General features: G+C 43.3%; 1 protein-coding gene across 1 annotated transcript in view; it reads right to left on the minus strand.

Annotated features, from left to right (window-relative positions):
• Nucleotides 1-13989, minus strand: part of FAXDC2 (fatty acid hydroxylase domain containing 2) — a 28323-nt gene extending 14334 nt beyond the window's left edge. The window contains exons 1-2 of the mRNA XM_055325682.1: nucleotides 13838-13989; nucleotides 797-844 (exon numbers count right to left, since the gene is read on the minus strand). Coding sequence (XP_055181657.1) covers nucleotides 797-844 — 48 coding nt within the window. The 5' untranslated portion in view covers nucleotides 13838-13989. The remainder of the gene's footprint in view (nucleotides 1-796; nucleotides 845-13837) is intronic.
• Nucleotides 13990-14248: the final 259 nt, after the last annotated feature.

The raw sequence follows: 14248 nt of genomic DNA on the forward strand, positions 1-14248 counted from the left end.
AGTCAGTGACAAGTTTTTGAAGTGCAAGTGCTCCTCAGCGTCCTGAGCTCTGGAAATGAACTTTCCGCTCTCTCCTTGAGGGCTGAATGGGCAGGACCAATCAGAGGAACTTGTTCTTTTATTTTTTTATTTTTTTTAAATTTTATTTATTTATGATAGTCACAGAGAGAGAGAGAGAGGCAGAGACACAGGCAGAGGGAGAAGCAGGCTCCATGCACCGGGAGCCCGACGTGGGACTCGATCCCGGGTCTCCAGGATCGCGCCCTGGGCCAAAGGCAGGCGCCAAACCACTGCGCCACCCAGGGATCCCGGAACTTGTTCTTTTAAACAGGCCATTGAAAGGTCACCCTCAAGCTTGCCAGACATTTCCCTTGGGTTTTGCAATTATTCCTTTTTTAGTATTCAGAAGACTCTTTTCATGAGCTTTTCAGGAGTTGCTAGGAATTTTTCATTTGTGTATAAGCAGATCAAGCTAAATCAAAAACCTCAATTTCGCGTATAGAATCAGCTATTTTTTTCGGGGATTGTGGTGTTTTCTCTCTCTCTGGCAGCTGGAGTGAGAGGATTATAAACAGGCCACAGGTCTCTATGAAGTGCAAGAGAACAGTGCAGAAGTTAGCTGGGCTCAAGAGCTGGTGCCCAATCCCATTTCCAGCCCTGGTAGGCTGCTTCTGTCTCCAGAGCAGTTGAAAGGGTTGGTTTCACAGGCTAAAGGGATAGAGCATTTGGGGCCAAGGGACAATGGGAGGACAGCCAGCATTCTCACTAGCTTGGTAGGTGTGGTGCTGGCACTTACCTGCTTTGGCTTCTCATTATGTTGCATACTTCCAGCTTCTCCCTTCATCTGGAATAAGAAAGCACCAGTGAGTCATGATGTCATGTTCACAGGCAGCCAAGGAAGTAGAACATGAAGAAAGTCAAGGTGAATGGCTCACTGTGATTTTGAATGCTGGCTACTCATTAAAATCATCTGGGGAGTTAGATAACCTCTGTCTGGGCTCCAGCTCTGGAGATCGAATTCATGGAGGCATAGGTAAACACGAATCAGAGAGTTGGCAATGGGGGACTCCATCTGCATGAACTGGCTTTCTACTAGATGAACTGTGACAAATGCTTCTTTTGAATAGCTTCTCTCCCTGCCTCACCACAACCCTGTCTCATTCAGAAGAAATCTTTCCTCTGCACCTCCACTGTACCCTAACTGCCGATGGCCTACAGTCCCAAGGAACCAGGACTGAAGTCAGAGTTCGGCCCTTGACTTGCATGGCCAGCTTGTGTAACCTCTGTGAAGTTAGGTTACCACACACAGGAGCTGCATTTGTAATGTTAACTGAAATGGAAACATTTTGTAAACTGTTCAACACAATTCAAATGATGGTGTGTTTAGATGCAGGAATCATTGAGACAGTGAGTCTTGAAATCTGACAACTTTCTCAAGGTTATATCATAATTGTGTCTATCACTTACTAGTTTTAGGATCTTGGTCAAAATCTCCTTTCTGAGCCTCAGTTTCCTCAGCCATAAAATGAGAATAACAACAGCGTTTCCCACTTGTGTGATCTCTGCTGGGATCATGTAAGTGCCATGAGGACAGGCTCTCTGGTGTGTCTTTCCTTGGGGCTTCGCACAGTGGGGGCTTAGCATGTGTAGTGAGTGGATGCAACAAGCAGATGGTCTGGTTTGTTGGGCTAGTGTTTCCGCAGAGAATCCCTACATCAGAGTCACTTGGGGGTTGGCCAAAACCCAGGTTTCCAGGCTATACTCCAGAGTCTCTTAGGGTAGAGTCTAGGAAACTGCATTTTAGACTTTCCTGAGGTGGTCCAAAGGGACTTCATTGTCAACCCAAGCTAGGTAAGCTATGGGCTGTGGGTTGGTAAAGGTAATGGTAGCAGAGTGAGATGAAACCGGCAGTCACCTGAGCTGTATAAGGGCACAGATTGGCTCTGGGAAATGTCTTCTCATCCATTCCCGACTCCCATCCCCTCTTGGCAGAAAATAGAAGCTAGAAATCTGGATTGCTGCAGGACAGCACTTCCCTAAGTCTACCCACTGGGGGAGATATCACCAGCATGATGAAATTCAACCCACCTTAATTCATCAACCAAGCACAATCCATTGGGACCTACTCTGTGCCAGGCCCTGTGGCCTTGGGTGGATACGGCAGGGCACACAGGGAAATCCATGGCCACTGCCTTCAAGTTGCTCACAGTCCAGTTGGAACCAAGCCTAGTAGTATAGGATGAAGTCCAGAAAGTGCAGAAAGAATGGCAGGAAAGGCTCAGGGTGGGGGCGAAGAGGAGCCAAGCTTAGAGCTGGTGCTAGGATTTTTTTTTTTTTAAGATTTTATTTATTCATGTGAGACACACACAGAGAGGCAGAGATATAGGCAGAGGGAGAAGCAGGCTCCCTTAGAGGAGCCTGATGTGGGACTTAATCCTAGGATGCTGGTGCTTCTCCCTCCGGCCTATGTCTCTGCCTCTCTCTCTCTGTGTGTCTCTCATAAATAAAATCTGAAAGAAAGAAAGAAGAAAGAAAGAAAGAAAGAAAGAAAGAAAGAAGAAGAAAGAAAGAAAGAAAGAAAGAAAGAGGAAAGAAAAAGAGAGAAATTAAAAGGGCAGCCCGAGTGGCTCAGCGGTTTAGTGCCGCCTTTAGCTCAGGGCCTGATTTCGGAGTCGTGGGATCGAGTCCCACATCGGGCTCCCTGCATGGAGCCTGCTTCTCCCTCTGCCTATGTCTCTGCCTATCTCTCTCTCTCTCTCTGTGTGTGTGTCTCTCATAAATAAAATCTTAAAAAAAAAAAAAGAAAGAAATCCTAGGACCCCAGGATCATAACTTGAGCCCAAGGCAGATGCTCTGTGCCACCCAGGCATCCTTGGAGCTAGGATTTAAGAGAGCACAGGCCTATTAAAGTCTTTAGAGAACTATGTTCACCATCACTACTACTTTAACACCCAGGGGGGCATTCCTCAACACAATTTGACAAGGGAAAATAAGCAAAGGTAAAGAATTGGGAAAGGAAAGGCAAAATCCTCACTATTTCTTTTTTTTTTCCCCTCACTATTTCTTGATGGAGTAGTCCCCTCCTAATTGTAGGGGGTACATCCCAAGACCCCCAGGGGATGCCTGAAATGGTGGGTAGCACCGAACCCTTTCTATACTTTGTTTTTTCATTATATATATTATATTATATATATATATATACCTGTAGTAAAGTTTACTTTATAAGTTAGGCACAATAAGAGATTAATAACAACAATAATAAAATAGAACAATTATAACACAATACTGTTAATAGAAGTTATGTGAATGTGAGTGATCTCTCTTAAAATATCTACAATATTTATCCTTCAAAGCAGAAATCATTTGTCCACATTCAACTCCTCAGTTTGTCACCCATAGACCTGACTATACCTGCCACAGACTCACCTTTGCTCTTTGTCACTGCAGTTTGGTCTCAGGTTGCCACAGCATCAACCTTAGCCCTTATTCATGAGAAATTAATTGCTTGGCTTTTCTTTCTTTTTTTTTTCTTTAAGTTGCTTGGTTTTTCTGATAGTTTGGGTCTTTGGTATGTGTTCTTGCAACTCCTGGGTGCCCTTCTGAATGCCCTTTTTAATATTGGCCTTTTCCAGTAGCTTCTTGGCATTCCTATTAAGCGTTTTTGTGACAAATTTAAAGTGTTTCTCCATATTTGAAACAACGCTGTGGCTTCTCTGGGAAAGTGGCAGCCGGGGACAGTGGCTGGATTTGGTAGTTGGGTGGTTGGGGATGGCATGCGCCCTGAGCTGGCAGCCAGCTTGACTTTGTTGAGTACCTCACTGCTTGTTTTATTGTAAAGCTTTAATAATTACAAGTGTGGTGGTAGCACATGAATAGGCAGACATATATAACAGATTAGAAAGTCCAGAAACAGATATATATATATATCTATATATAATATACTTATCATATACTTATCATATACATACTTCATTTATCCATTCATCTGTTGATGGACATTTGGGCTGTTGCCTCTCTGTGGCTATCATGATAATGCTGCAATAAACATTCGGCACATAGATACATATGGTCTTATATGTATCATATCTCATATATATATGAATTTAGTATATGATAAAAAGAAATCAATATAAATGGACTTTGAGCTGAGCAGATAGATGCTGAACCTCCCCTATGATAAGAGAAATGTGCATGAAAACTACAATGAGAGATTATTTCTCACACATCAGCATGGCAACGATCCAAAAGTTTGATCACATGCTCTGCTGGTAAGGCTGAAGGGACTTTAAAATTGCATTTGTTCTTGTTCTTTTAAAAATGTCTTTATTGATACATAAATCACATACCATGCAATTTACCCATTGAGAGTGTACATTCATTCAGCTTTTAGTGTGTTCATACAGTAGTGCATCCATCACCTCAATTGATGTTAGGACATTTTCATTACCCCAAAGGGAAACCCTGCACTCTTTACTCATCAATTTCCAATCCCTGCCTCCATCTACCCCCACTCCAGACCTAGGCAACCAGTCATCCACTTCCTTTCTCTCTGGATTTGCCTATTCTGGACATTTCAGATTCATGTGGCCCTTTGTGAGTGGCTTCTTTCACTGAGCATGTTTTCAAGGTTCATCCATGTTGTAGCCAAGTAACATTTGTTTTATTGCCAAGTAACATTCTGTTACATGGATATATATCATATTTTGTTTATCCATTCATCTGTTGATGGGTATTTGGGCTGTTGCCACTCTGTGGCTATCATGATAACACTGTAGTAAACACTCATCCACAAGCTTTGGCACGGACATATTTTTATTGCTCCTGGATGTGTGCTAGGAGTGGAAGTGCTGGGTCCTACCGTAACAACATTGACCCTTTCTGGGAATGTGAAGTGGTTGCACCACTTTACACTTTCAATAGCAATGTATGAGAGTTCTAATCTTATACCCTCACCAACACTGACTATTGTCCCTATTGAAGAGTGTCAGAAGCTGACTGAAGAGGAGCATTACAGATCATCTGATCCTGTCCTGTGACGAGGAGGAAGGGACTTAGATAAAGGAGGGCAAGCGACCTGACCTCCCAGGATTTGTAGATGGCATAGCCAGGATCAGGGCCTGGCTTTCAATATCTCTAAGGATATTTTATTCTTTTGTGTTTGATTGTACTTGGTTGTATTATTCTAATGCATGTTTACCAGCTATGACCGTAGGAAATACTACTTCTCTTTGACCCATATTTCTTATAGATTCTTAGGCTGGAGAAAGGAAGAGGCAGCCGTGCCCTTGAAGTTGCCTTCCAGGGTTTGAGGAGTTAGGACAGCAGAAGGAGGTGATATGCAAGCTGCTTACCGTCTCCACAGGGATGACATGATGCAGAAGGGATGCAGTCAGCTCAGAGGAAAAGCTGTCAGGGAGGAATGCTGGGACATTTGATACCCAGTCAGGGAGACAACATCTGATTTTAGGAAAGGCATCAGAGGGTTTAGGGTGGTGGTAGTGCCACCCCCATCCCCAGGCAGGAGAACAGATTTCAGCCACTCTAGAGTACCACCACCCCCAACCTCCCCACTCCAGACCAGCTTCCTTGCCATCCCTGTTCCTTCTTTCAGTTCCCTCTGTTCTAGCCAGCAGAAGGGGAACCTTTTAACAGGCCCGTAACTGTGAGTTCTCATGAAAAGCAATGTAAGAGAAGCAATGGATTGGAGCAAAGCCATGCCAATGGCTTTCACTCTGGTTCTGACCTGGGATGGCAGCCAGGATTTCTTTGCTTGCTTGAGTGCTAGTGGGTGCTCCGTAGTCATATTCCCCACCACCCAAGCCTTCCAGAAGGCAAGCTGAGCAGGTATTTCACAACAGCAAGTCTCAACCCCAACCTGTGGTGAACATCCCTGCACCACATCTAGGACAAAATGTGTTACTTAATAATCTGGGTTTAAAGGGATTTCCAGGAGCACCTGGGTGGCTCAGTCAGTTAAGTGTCTGCCTTTGGCTCAGGTCGTGATCCCAGGGTCCTGTGATCAAGCCCTGCATCAGGCTCCCTGCTCAGTGGGGAGTCTGATTCTCCCTCTCCCTCTGCCACTCCCCCTGGCTTGTGCTGTCTATCAAATGAATAAAAGATTTTTTTTAAAAAAGGATTTCCAAAAACTCTCCCTTAAGTAACAATTTTCTCCACCTGCACTGTCTTAAGCAATTCCTGTTGACCCAATTCCAATTTTGCTCCACATCCTCAGTGTGGATAAGGGCCCATTCTGAGAAGCCACCTTTCACACAGTGATAGGATTCTTGGACAAGCCAGGGTCATCTTCAGTCTGGCAGTTTGTTGCCTGGATTCTGAAAAGCACAGATCTTTCATCATCAGGAAGTAGTGGTGTTAGTACCTTTGGGGCTAAGCCTATCAAGTGTCTTAATAATTGGAATCAAGTGTCAAAGGAAGCACCTTCACCTGAGAAACACTTGGGGATCTCAGTGTCTACGAACCATTGGCAGACAGGTGGAACCTTTCTATCACCTCAGACTTCCCTCCTCAATACTTGATAGGATGTGTGAAAGGCTCCGTTGACCCTGTTGAGATAACCATCCCTTTTGGAGAAGGAAACAGAAGGATTTGGGGTTTATTTGTTAAGCTTCCAGGACTGCCATACCATGGGAACTTTACTTAGAAGGCAGAGTCTCATCCTAGCTTTTTCCCCACTTAGCATCACCATTGTCTTTACCAAGAGCTCATGAAGCTAATGCCATATGATCTCTGATCTTTAGAAGCTTATCTGTTCCTTCTAGGAACATTTATGAAGAACTTACTTCGTGCAAGGAACCCTGGAGATACAAGGATAAATAAGAAACTCTCAGTTTAAGATTTTATCTGTCTGATAGAGCACGCTCACACAGTGGGGAAAGATAGAGGGAGAGGGAGGAGCAGACTCCTCACTGAGCAAGGAGCCCGATGTGGGATTGGATCCCAGGATCCTAATATCATGACCTGAGCTGAAGGCAAATACTTAACCAACTGAGCCAGCAATGGCACCTAGAAACTCTCAGTTTAGATACATAAATCCATCATTCCAAGGAATGATGGAGTTTAGTTAGATCATACTTAAAAAAAAATCAAGATAGATGTCACATAATTAAGACATATAGATCAATGGAGCAGAATAGAAGACTTGGAAATGAACCCACAATTATATGGTCAGTTAATCTTCAACAAAGCAAGAAAGAATAGACAATGGGAGAAAGACTGTCTCATCAACAGTGTTGGGAAAACTGGACAGCTACGTGCAAAAGAATGAAACTGGACCACTGTCTTACACTATACACAAAAATAAACTCAAAATGGATTAAAGACCTAAGTCTGAGACCTGAAACCATAAAAGTCCTTGAAGAAAGCACAGGTAGTAATTTCTCAGAGATTGGCTGTAGCAACTTTTTTCTAGATGTCTCCTGAGGCCAGGGAAACAAAAGCAAAAAAATACTATTGAGACTACATCAATATGAAAAGCTTCTGCACAGTGAAGGAAACAATCAACAAAACTAAAACTTACGGAATTGGAGATGATATTTGCAAATGACATATCTGATAAAGGGTTAGTATCCAAAGTGTATAAAGAACTTATGGGCAGCCAGGGTGGCTCAGCGGTTTAGCACCGCTTTTGGCCTGGGGCATGGTCCTGGGGACCCGGGGTTGAGTCCCACGTCAGGCTCCCAGTGGGAAGCCTGCTTCTCCCTCTGCCTGTGTCTCTGCCTTTCTCCTCTCTCTCTGGGTCTCTCATGAATAAATAAAAAAAATATTTTTAAAAAAGAACTTCTAAAACTTAATGCTCCCCAAATAAATAATCTAATTAAAAATAGGTAGAAAGGGCATGTGGATGGCTCAGTAGCTGAGCGTCTACCTTTGGCTCAGGTTGTGATCCTAGGGTCCTGGGATCGAGTCCTGCATCAGGCTCCTGTGGGGAGCCTGCTTCTCCCTCTGCCTATGTGTCTGCCCCTCTCTGTGTGTCTCTCGTGGATAAATAAAATCTTTAAGAAATAAAAATAAATAAAAATATGCAAAAGACCTGAAACCATAAAAGTCCTTGAAGAAAGCACAGGTAGTAATTTGCCTTCAGCTCAGGTCATGATATTAGGATCCTGGGATCCAATCCCACATCAGGCTCCTTGCTCAGTGAGGAGTCTGCTCCTCCCTCTCCCTCTCCCTCTCCCCACTGCATGAGCGTGCTCTATCAGACAGATAAAAATCTTAAAATGAGAGTTTCTTATTTATCCTTGTATCTCCAGGGTTCCTTGCACGAAGGTATAGGCAGGAATGTGGTGAAAGGGGACTCTTCTTGCACTGTCAACGGGAACACAAACTGGTGCAGCCACTCTGGTAAACTGCATGGAGGAGGTTCCTTAAAAAGTTAAAAATAGAATTATCCTATGATCCAGCAAATGCACTACTAGGTATTTTCCCAAAGAATACAAAAGCACTAATTCAAGGGGATATATGCACCCTGATGTTTATAGCAGCATTATATATAATAGCCAAATTATGGAAGCAGTCCAAGTATCTTTCGATTGATGAATGGATAAAGAAGATGTGGGGTGGGTGTATGTTCATGTGTGTATAAAATTATATATACCACATATATAGATACATGACACACATATGTACTTTTACACATGTGTGTATACACACACGTGTGTGTATATATACATATGTACACAATAGAATATTCAGCCAAAGAAAGGAATGAAATATTGCCATTTGCAATGACATGGATGGAGCTAGAGAGTATAATACTAAGTGAAAAAAGTCAGAGAAAGACAACTACCATATGATTTCACTCATATGTGGAATTTAAGAAACAAAACAAAAAAAGTGAAGGGGAAAATAGAGAGGTGGCAAACCAAGAAATAGACCCTTAGCTATAAAGAACAAACTGATGGTTATCCAAGGGAAGGTGGGGATGGGGAGATGGGTGAAAGAGGTGATAGGGATGAAGGAGGGCACCTGTTGTGATGAGCACCGGTATACAGAAGTGCTGAATCAGTACATAGCACACCTGACCCTAATATTACGCTGTATGTTAACTAATTGGAATTTAAATAAAAACTTAAAAAAATCAATATAGATGTATGAATCTACCACATGAATATCAAAGCTGCCACTGAAGATATTCCCTACTCCATTATTTAATTCTCCAAAAGAAGCAATGTATTTTGTATTAGGGTACAGGTGCGAAATTCTTATAAAGATTAGTGTACAGTTTTCCTCTTTGGAAGAAGTGGTATGCTTTTTTTGTAAAATGCAAAAAAATTTAGGCAATCCATTTTGGTCTCTCCCCCCTGCCTTTTTGCTCAAAGCTAAGCTTAATGCTCAATAATTACACTTTGGAGGATTTTTTTCTATTATACAGCCCTATATAAAAATGATATATGTATAAAGATGTTCAGTGTGACACTTTTTAATCTCTAAGGATTAGAAACAAATTAAATGTCCATCAATAGCGACTGGTTAAATAAATTATGGTACATCCAGTAGTGAAACATTTTTCAGCCAGCAAAGGAATAAGGCAACTTTGTGTGTACTCTCCAGAAGTATTGCGTGGAAAAAAACAATGTGTGGAACATATGTGTATGTGTGTGCATGCTGTTTATGTATGCATAGGATAATATATAGAATATTAGACTATTGCAGGAAGAATATCTAAGAAACTGGTTACAGTGGCAGCTTCTGGTGAGGTGAACTGGGCCACTGCGGAACGAAGTAGAAGGAAAGCTATCTTTTTACTATAATGCCTTTTTCTGCCTTTTGAATTTTGTACCATGAGTAAATTTTACCTATTCAGAAAATTACAGAACTGTTCAAAATTTTTAAAATAAATTCAATGCCCATTCATAGGAAATATTAAAGATTTGTAATTAGCTCTCTCTATAACTAGCTTTCTACTTCTCTAAATCAGATTAATTTCAACTCCTTTGAGAAGTCTTTGTTTCCCCTGAAACTGTAGGCCAATTTTTCCATGTTCATTCTTCAGGATAGAAAGATCCATAGCTTTCATTAGATTATTAAAGGTTAAGAACTAGTGCCCTGTCTCTTCTTTTATTTATTTATTTACTTATTTATTTATTTAGGTTAACAACTTTCCATGTTCCCAAAGAAAAGCAATGGCGGTAAAATATCTGGTTCTTTTCTCTTTGGATTACAACTTAAAACAGAATGGAAGGTATTTACTGAGTGCCGGATGGTTTCTATCAGTTTTTACTTTTTTTTTTTTTGATCAGTTTTTATTTATTTGCAGTTGTATATCTCCTTGATTGAAAACTGTTTCAAACTCTTTTGAGATGGAGACTGGCTATAGAGTATCAATAAACAGAACCAGATATTAAAATTTAAAGCAAGAAATAAGAGAGACTAAGATGCTGGCTTGAATGATTAGGGACTGATATCTGAGTTGGACCTGAGAACCCTCGGCTCCAGGTAAACCTGGCCAAAGGAAAGGTGACTGTTTACCTTCTGGTGGTACGAAGGCCCCTTTGGCTGCAGGAGCCATGGCATTTGTCTGTTCAAACCTGATGTCAGTGGAGGCAATGAAGCATCTCCTAATATTTGTTCTTTGGCTAAGGTAATACACCCATATACTCTCTAAGAATATTTACCTAGGTGGCTGACTCCTCTAAGCTGCGCAACCCTATAGACTGCTGAATATTTTATGCCACAGCAGCTTGTTTTCTGTGCCTCTCTACCCGCTGGCAGACATGTTTTTAGTTTTAAGTGGACAGAGTCCATCAGAAGGTTCTAGGAGAGACCCCAAACATGGCAGGCACATGTGTCTTCAACCACAGAGGTTGAAGGTGAACTACATTGATTGCTAATGGGAGTGCTTGCATTAGAAATTTTGGCAAACAAAATCAACAGCGATTAATATTTAATATGTTAGGGTGCTATAATCATTACATTTTTATTGTGTTTTCTCCTCTGACCTTTTCCTCTACCTTTGGCAGTGTCCTAACGACTAGATATTATCTCAGAGCCCTTCAATTCAGATGCTACTGTTTTCCATCAGAAGACATGGAGGCATAGAAATGTTCAATATTCAGGGGATCCCTGGGTGGCTCAGTGGTTTAGCGCCTGCCTTCGGCCCAGGGCATGATCCTGGAGTCCTGGGATCAAGTCCCACATCGGGCTCCCTGTGTGGAGCCTGCTTCTCCCTCTGCCTGTGTCTCTGCCTCTTTCTCTCTCTCTGTATTTCATGGATAAATAAATAAAATATTTTTTTTAAAAAAGAAAGAAATGTTCAATGTTCAGCTTCAAATTACCCAGCTATTTAGTGGCAGAACTTGATTTCAGTGCTTGGTATACTAACGGAGTCTGCAAAAAGTATAGAATGTGCTGGTGTTGGTGAATGCAGGGTGGGCATTAGGACTGTGAAGGAACACACAAGAATGAGCTCAGCCTCTATTAGCCATGAATAATGGATTAGATAGTGTGTGTGTGCGTGCGCGCAAGTGTGCAGGTGTTTTAATACTGAAGGGAAAACAGAACATGTTTTCTCTAAAATATGAATCATTTTTTCAAGAAACACTTATTGTATGCCAGATACAGTGGTAGCTACAAGGGATACAAAGATGAATAGGACATGCTTCTTGCCCTATTTAATAAAGTAATCCTATATAGCTTTGATTTTCCAAATGAGAAGGTATGAAGGAGGAGAATATGAAATTGCATTTATGATGGGAATGCATGTAGGGAAGAGAAAGAAAGGCACTAGAGGTAAATAGTCTAATATTTTGTTACAATGAATTGATTCCCCTTTAAAGGGAATTTGATACATATTTTGAGATTATCCAAATTGGATACTTTTTAAGTATGGTTCTTTTGAGAGCAGGTGATTCTGACTATGTAAGTTTGTTACTGCACAATCCCCAGTCTACGAAAATGATACATGATACGGTAAGGCTTACAGCGGATGACAATCCCCAGTCTACGAAAATGATACATGATACGGTAAGGCTTACAGCGGATGTTCATGACCTTGAGAATCTGAATATGGAACAGAGGAATAGGGTGAAGGTGGGAGGAGTAGAGACAGTTTAATTTTAAGTTTTGTCTGCAGCCTGAGTCTTTCAGATTTTCTTTCAGATTCTAGGTCCCTGAATATTCTGCATGGTTGAGGAGTGTCCCTTTTATAGGTATAAGAGACATCATCTTTATATGACTGTCTACTGTTTCTTTGTAAACATCTTATGAAATTAGTAGAATTATTTACTTTTGGAGGAGAAAAAAAGGCAAAAAAAAATAAAAAAAAGACCTCGCTGATCATCTAGCCTACCTCTTCTATTTCATAAGCAAAGAATATAGGCCTCAAATAACAGAAGTGACTTATTTCAAACTCTTCAGTTTCTGGAAAAATCCAGGCTTCCCGAGACTTCGCTGGGTGCTGCAGGTGTGTTTGGAAGAGCACAAATTCTCTTTCATTAGTGGGAAACAACACTGGGAGAGGGCTACTGACAGGAGGCCTGGAACTCCCATTACTTCAGCCTCTGCTCTCAGGCTGTTCGTCTTCTTGGAAAAAATTGAGCAGTCGGCCTTTGGAGCTGAGGACACTGACGTGAAATGTAGTTACACAGCTTAAAGCCTCTGGTGAGGAAGATTCTGAGGAGCTGCTGTGACCACGGTATGCATACAAGTAAGACTTTTATAGATGAAAAGGTACTCATTCAAGAGGATGAAATGCCTGAAGGAAAGGTGAAACTCCATGCCCAAAAGACCCTGGATTGTTCTAGCAATGTTCCCTTCACTGCTTTTGCTGCAGGATACGGGTACCCTTTGAGAAGTGACTGTCCTGCTTGGTTGTCTGCCTGTGAAACTGAGGCTGCCTGTTTGTTTACTGTGAGATCCACAGAACCAGGCAGGAGCCTGCCATGTAGCAGATATTCAGGAAGTAGCTGTTGAATAAGCGAAGGAAGAGGAACTGAAGAAAAATCATTGTTTTTTGCCCTTAGGAGGTGTCCAGCACTTGCTTTGAATGTATCAGCACCTTTCCCTGGTACTAAGGCCTCTCTGTTCTAAGCATTTAGAGCATTTGTTTTACCAAGTTGATTTCAGAATCTTGATATCTCAATCTGAAAAACGTAGTTGGAATTGCACATGAAGCTGAAGCAAACCACAGTCTGTATCCTGTCTTGCTTGCCTAAAGCCCCAAAGGGCCTGTAGGTGCATCTGAAAACCACCACCTTTATCCCTCATCCCCATCTACCCAGTGCCTGCATCCGCTCACCCAGCAAGCTTTTTGAGGGTCCTTTCTAGGAACTACCAAAGTGCTAGTAATCCTGAAAACCAAGGTAAATCTTAGTATTTTGCAACAAGACAGCTTTGACATGGTTGTTCATTTCCGGCTCACACGTTGATCTGGGGACTTTACAGTTTTAAGACAGTTAAAACGGGCTGGGTGCCTCCCAAGGTGATTCTGGAAGTTGCTTCCCGACAGACAGACTTCCCACCGGATTTTCCTCTTTTCAGAACTCCGACTTGAGAGCGTCTCGCGTATTCACAGCGTCGTGAAGCCAAACCCCGTCCATCTGACAGGACTTACTGGCAATTGCTAGAGAAACAAGACTACAGGGGAGGGGGTGGCCCCCAAGGCAGAGTCCGCAGCCTTCGCAGGCGGCGCGGACCAGAGGCACGAGGGGGCTCGGGGCCCCAAGGAGCCGGCGCAGGGCGTCGTTCAGGGCGCCCCTGCCCCGTCGTGCAAGCGGGGGGGAGGAAGGCAGGGAGCAGAGGGGAGAAGCACGGCCTGGCCTTGGCTGGGGCGCTCGGGCGCGGCCGCGGCCCCCAGCTCCCGCCCGCAGCGCCCACTCACCTCCGCAGCGCCCCGCGTCCCCGCTGCTGCGAGGTCCCCGCCGCGGCCCAGGCTCCTCTCCTCCCGGGCGGCCGCCGCGACCGGGGACCGAGCTCCTCCAGTGACCGAGCGGTCACTGGCCCGGGCAGGCACGTGACGGGAGAAGAGTTTGTGTTTGCGCGGACTGGAGAGGGGCGGCTCCTCAAGGCCAGAGGAAATGCGCGCAGGAGCCTGAAGGAAGGCGTTTGGCCACATTCCGGGCTTTTTCCTCCCCTTTTAAAAAACTTCCTTCAGGGGCGCCTGGGTGGCTCCATCCACAAGGGGTCCGGTCAGGTCACGATCTTAGGGTCCTGGAGGCTCAGGGCTCAGTGGGGAGGCGGCTTGTGCATTTGTGGATTCCCTCTTTCCCCCTCTGCCTCTGCTCCCCAGCCC

Source organism: Nyctereutes procyonoides, unplaced genomic scaffold (genome assembly GCF_905146905.1).
Source record: "Nyctereutes procyonoides isolate TBG_1078 unplaced genomic scaffold, NYPRO_anot_genome, whole genome shotgun sequence".
NCBI lineage: Eukaryota > Metazoa > Chordata > Mammalia > Carnivora > Canidae > Nyctereutes > Nyctereutes procyonoides.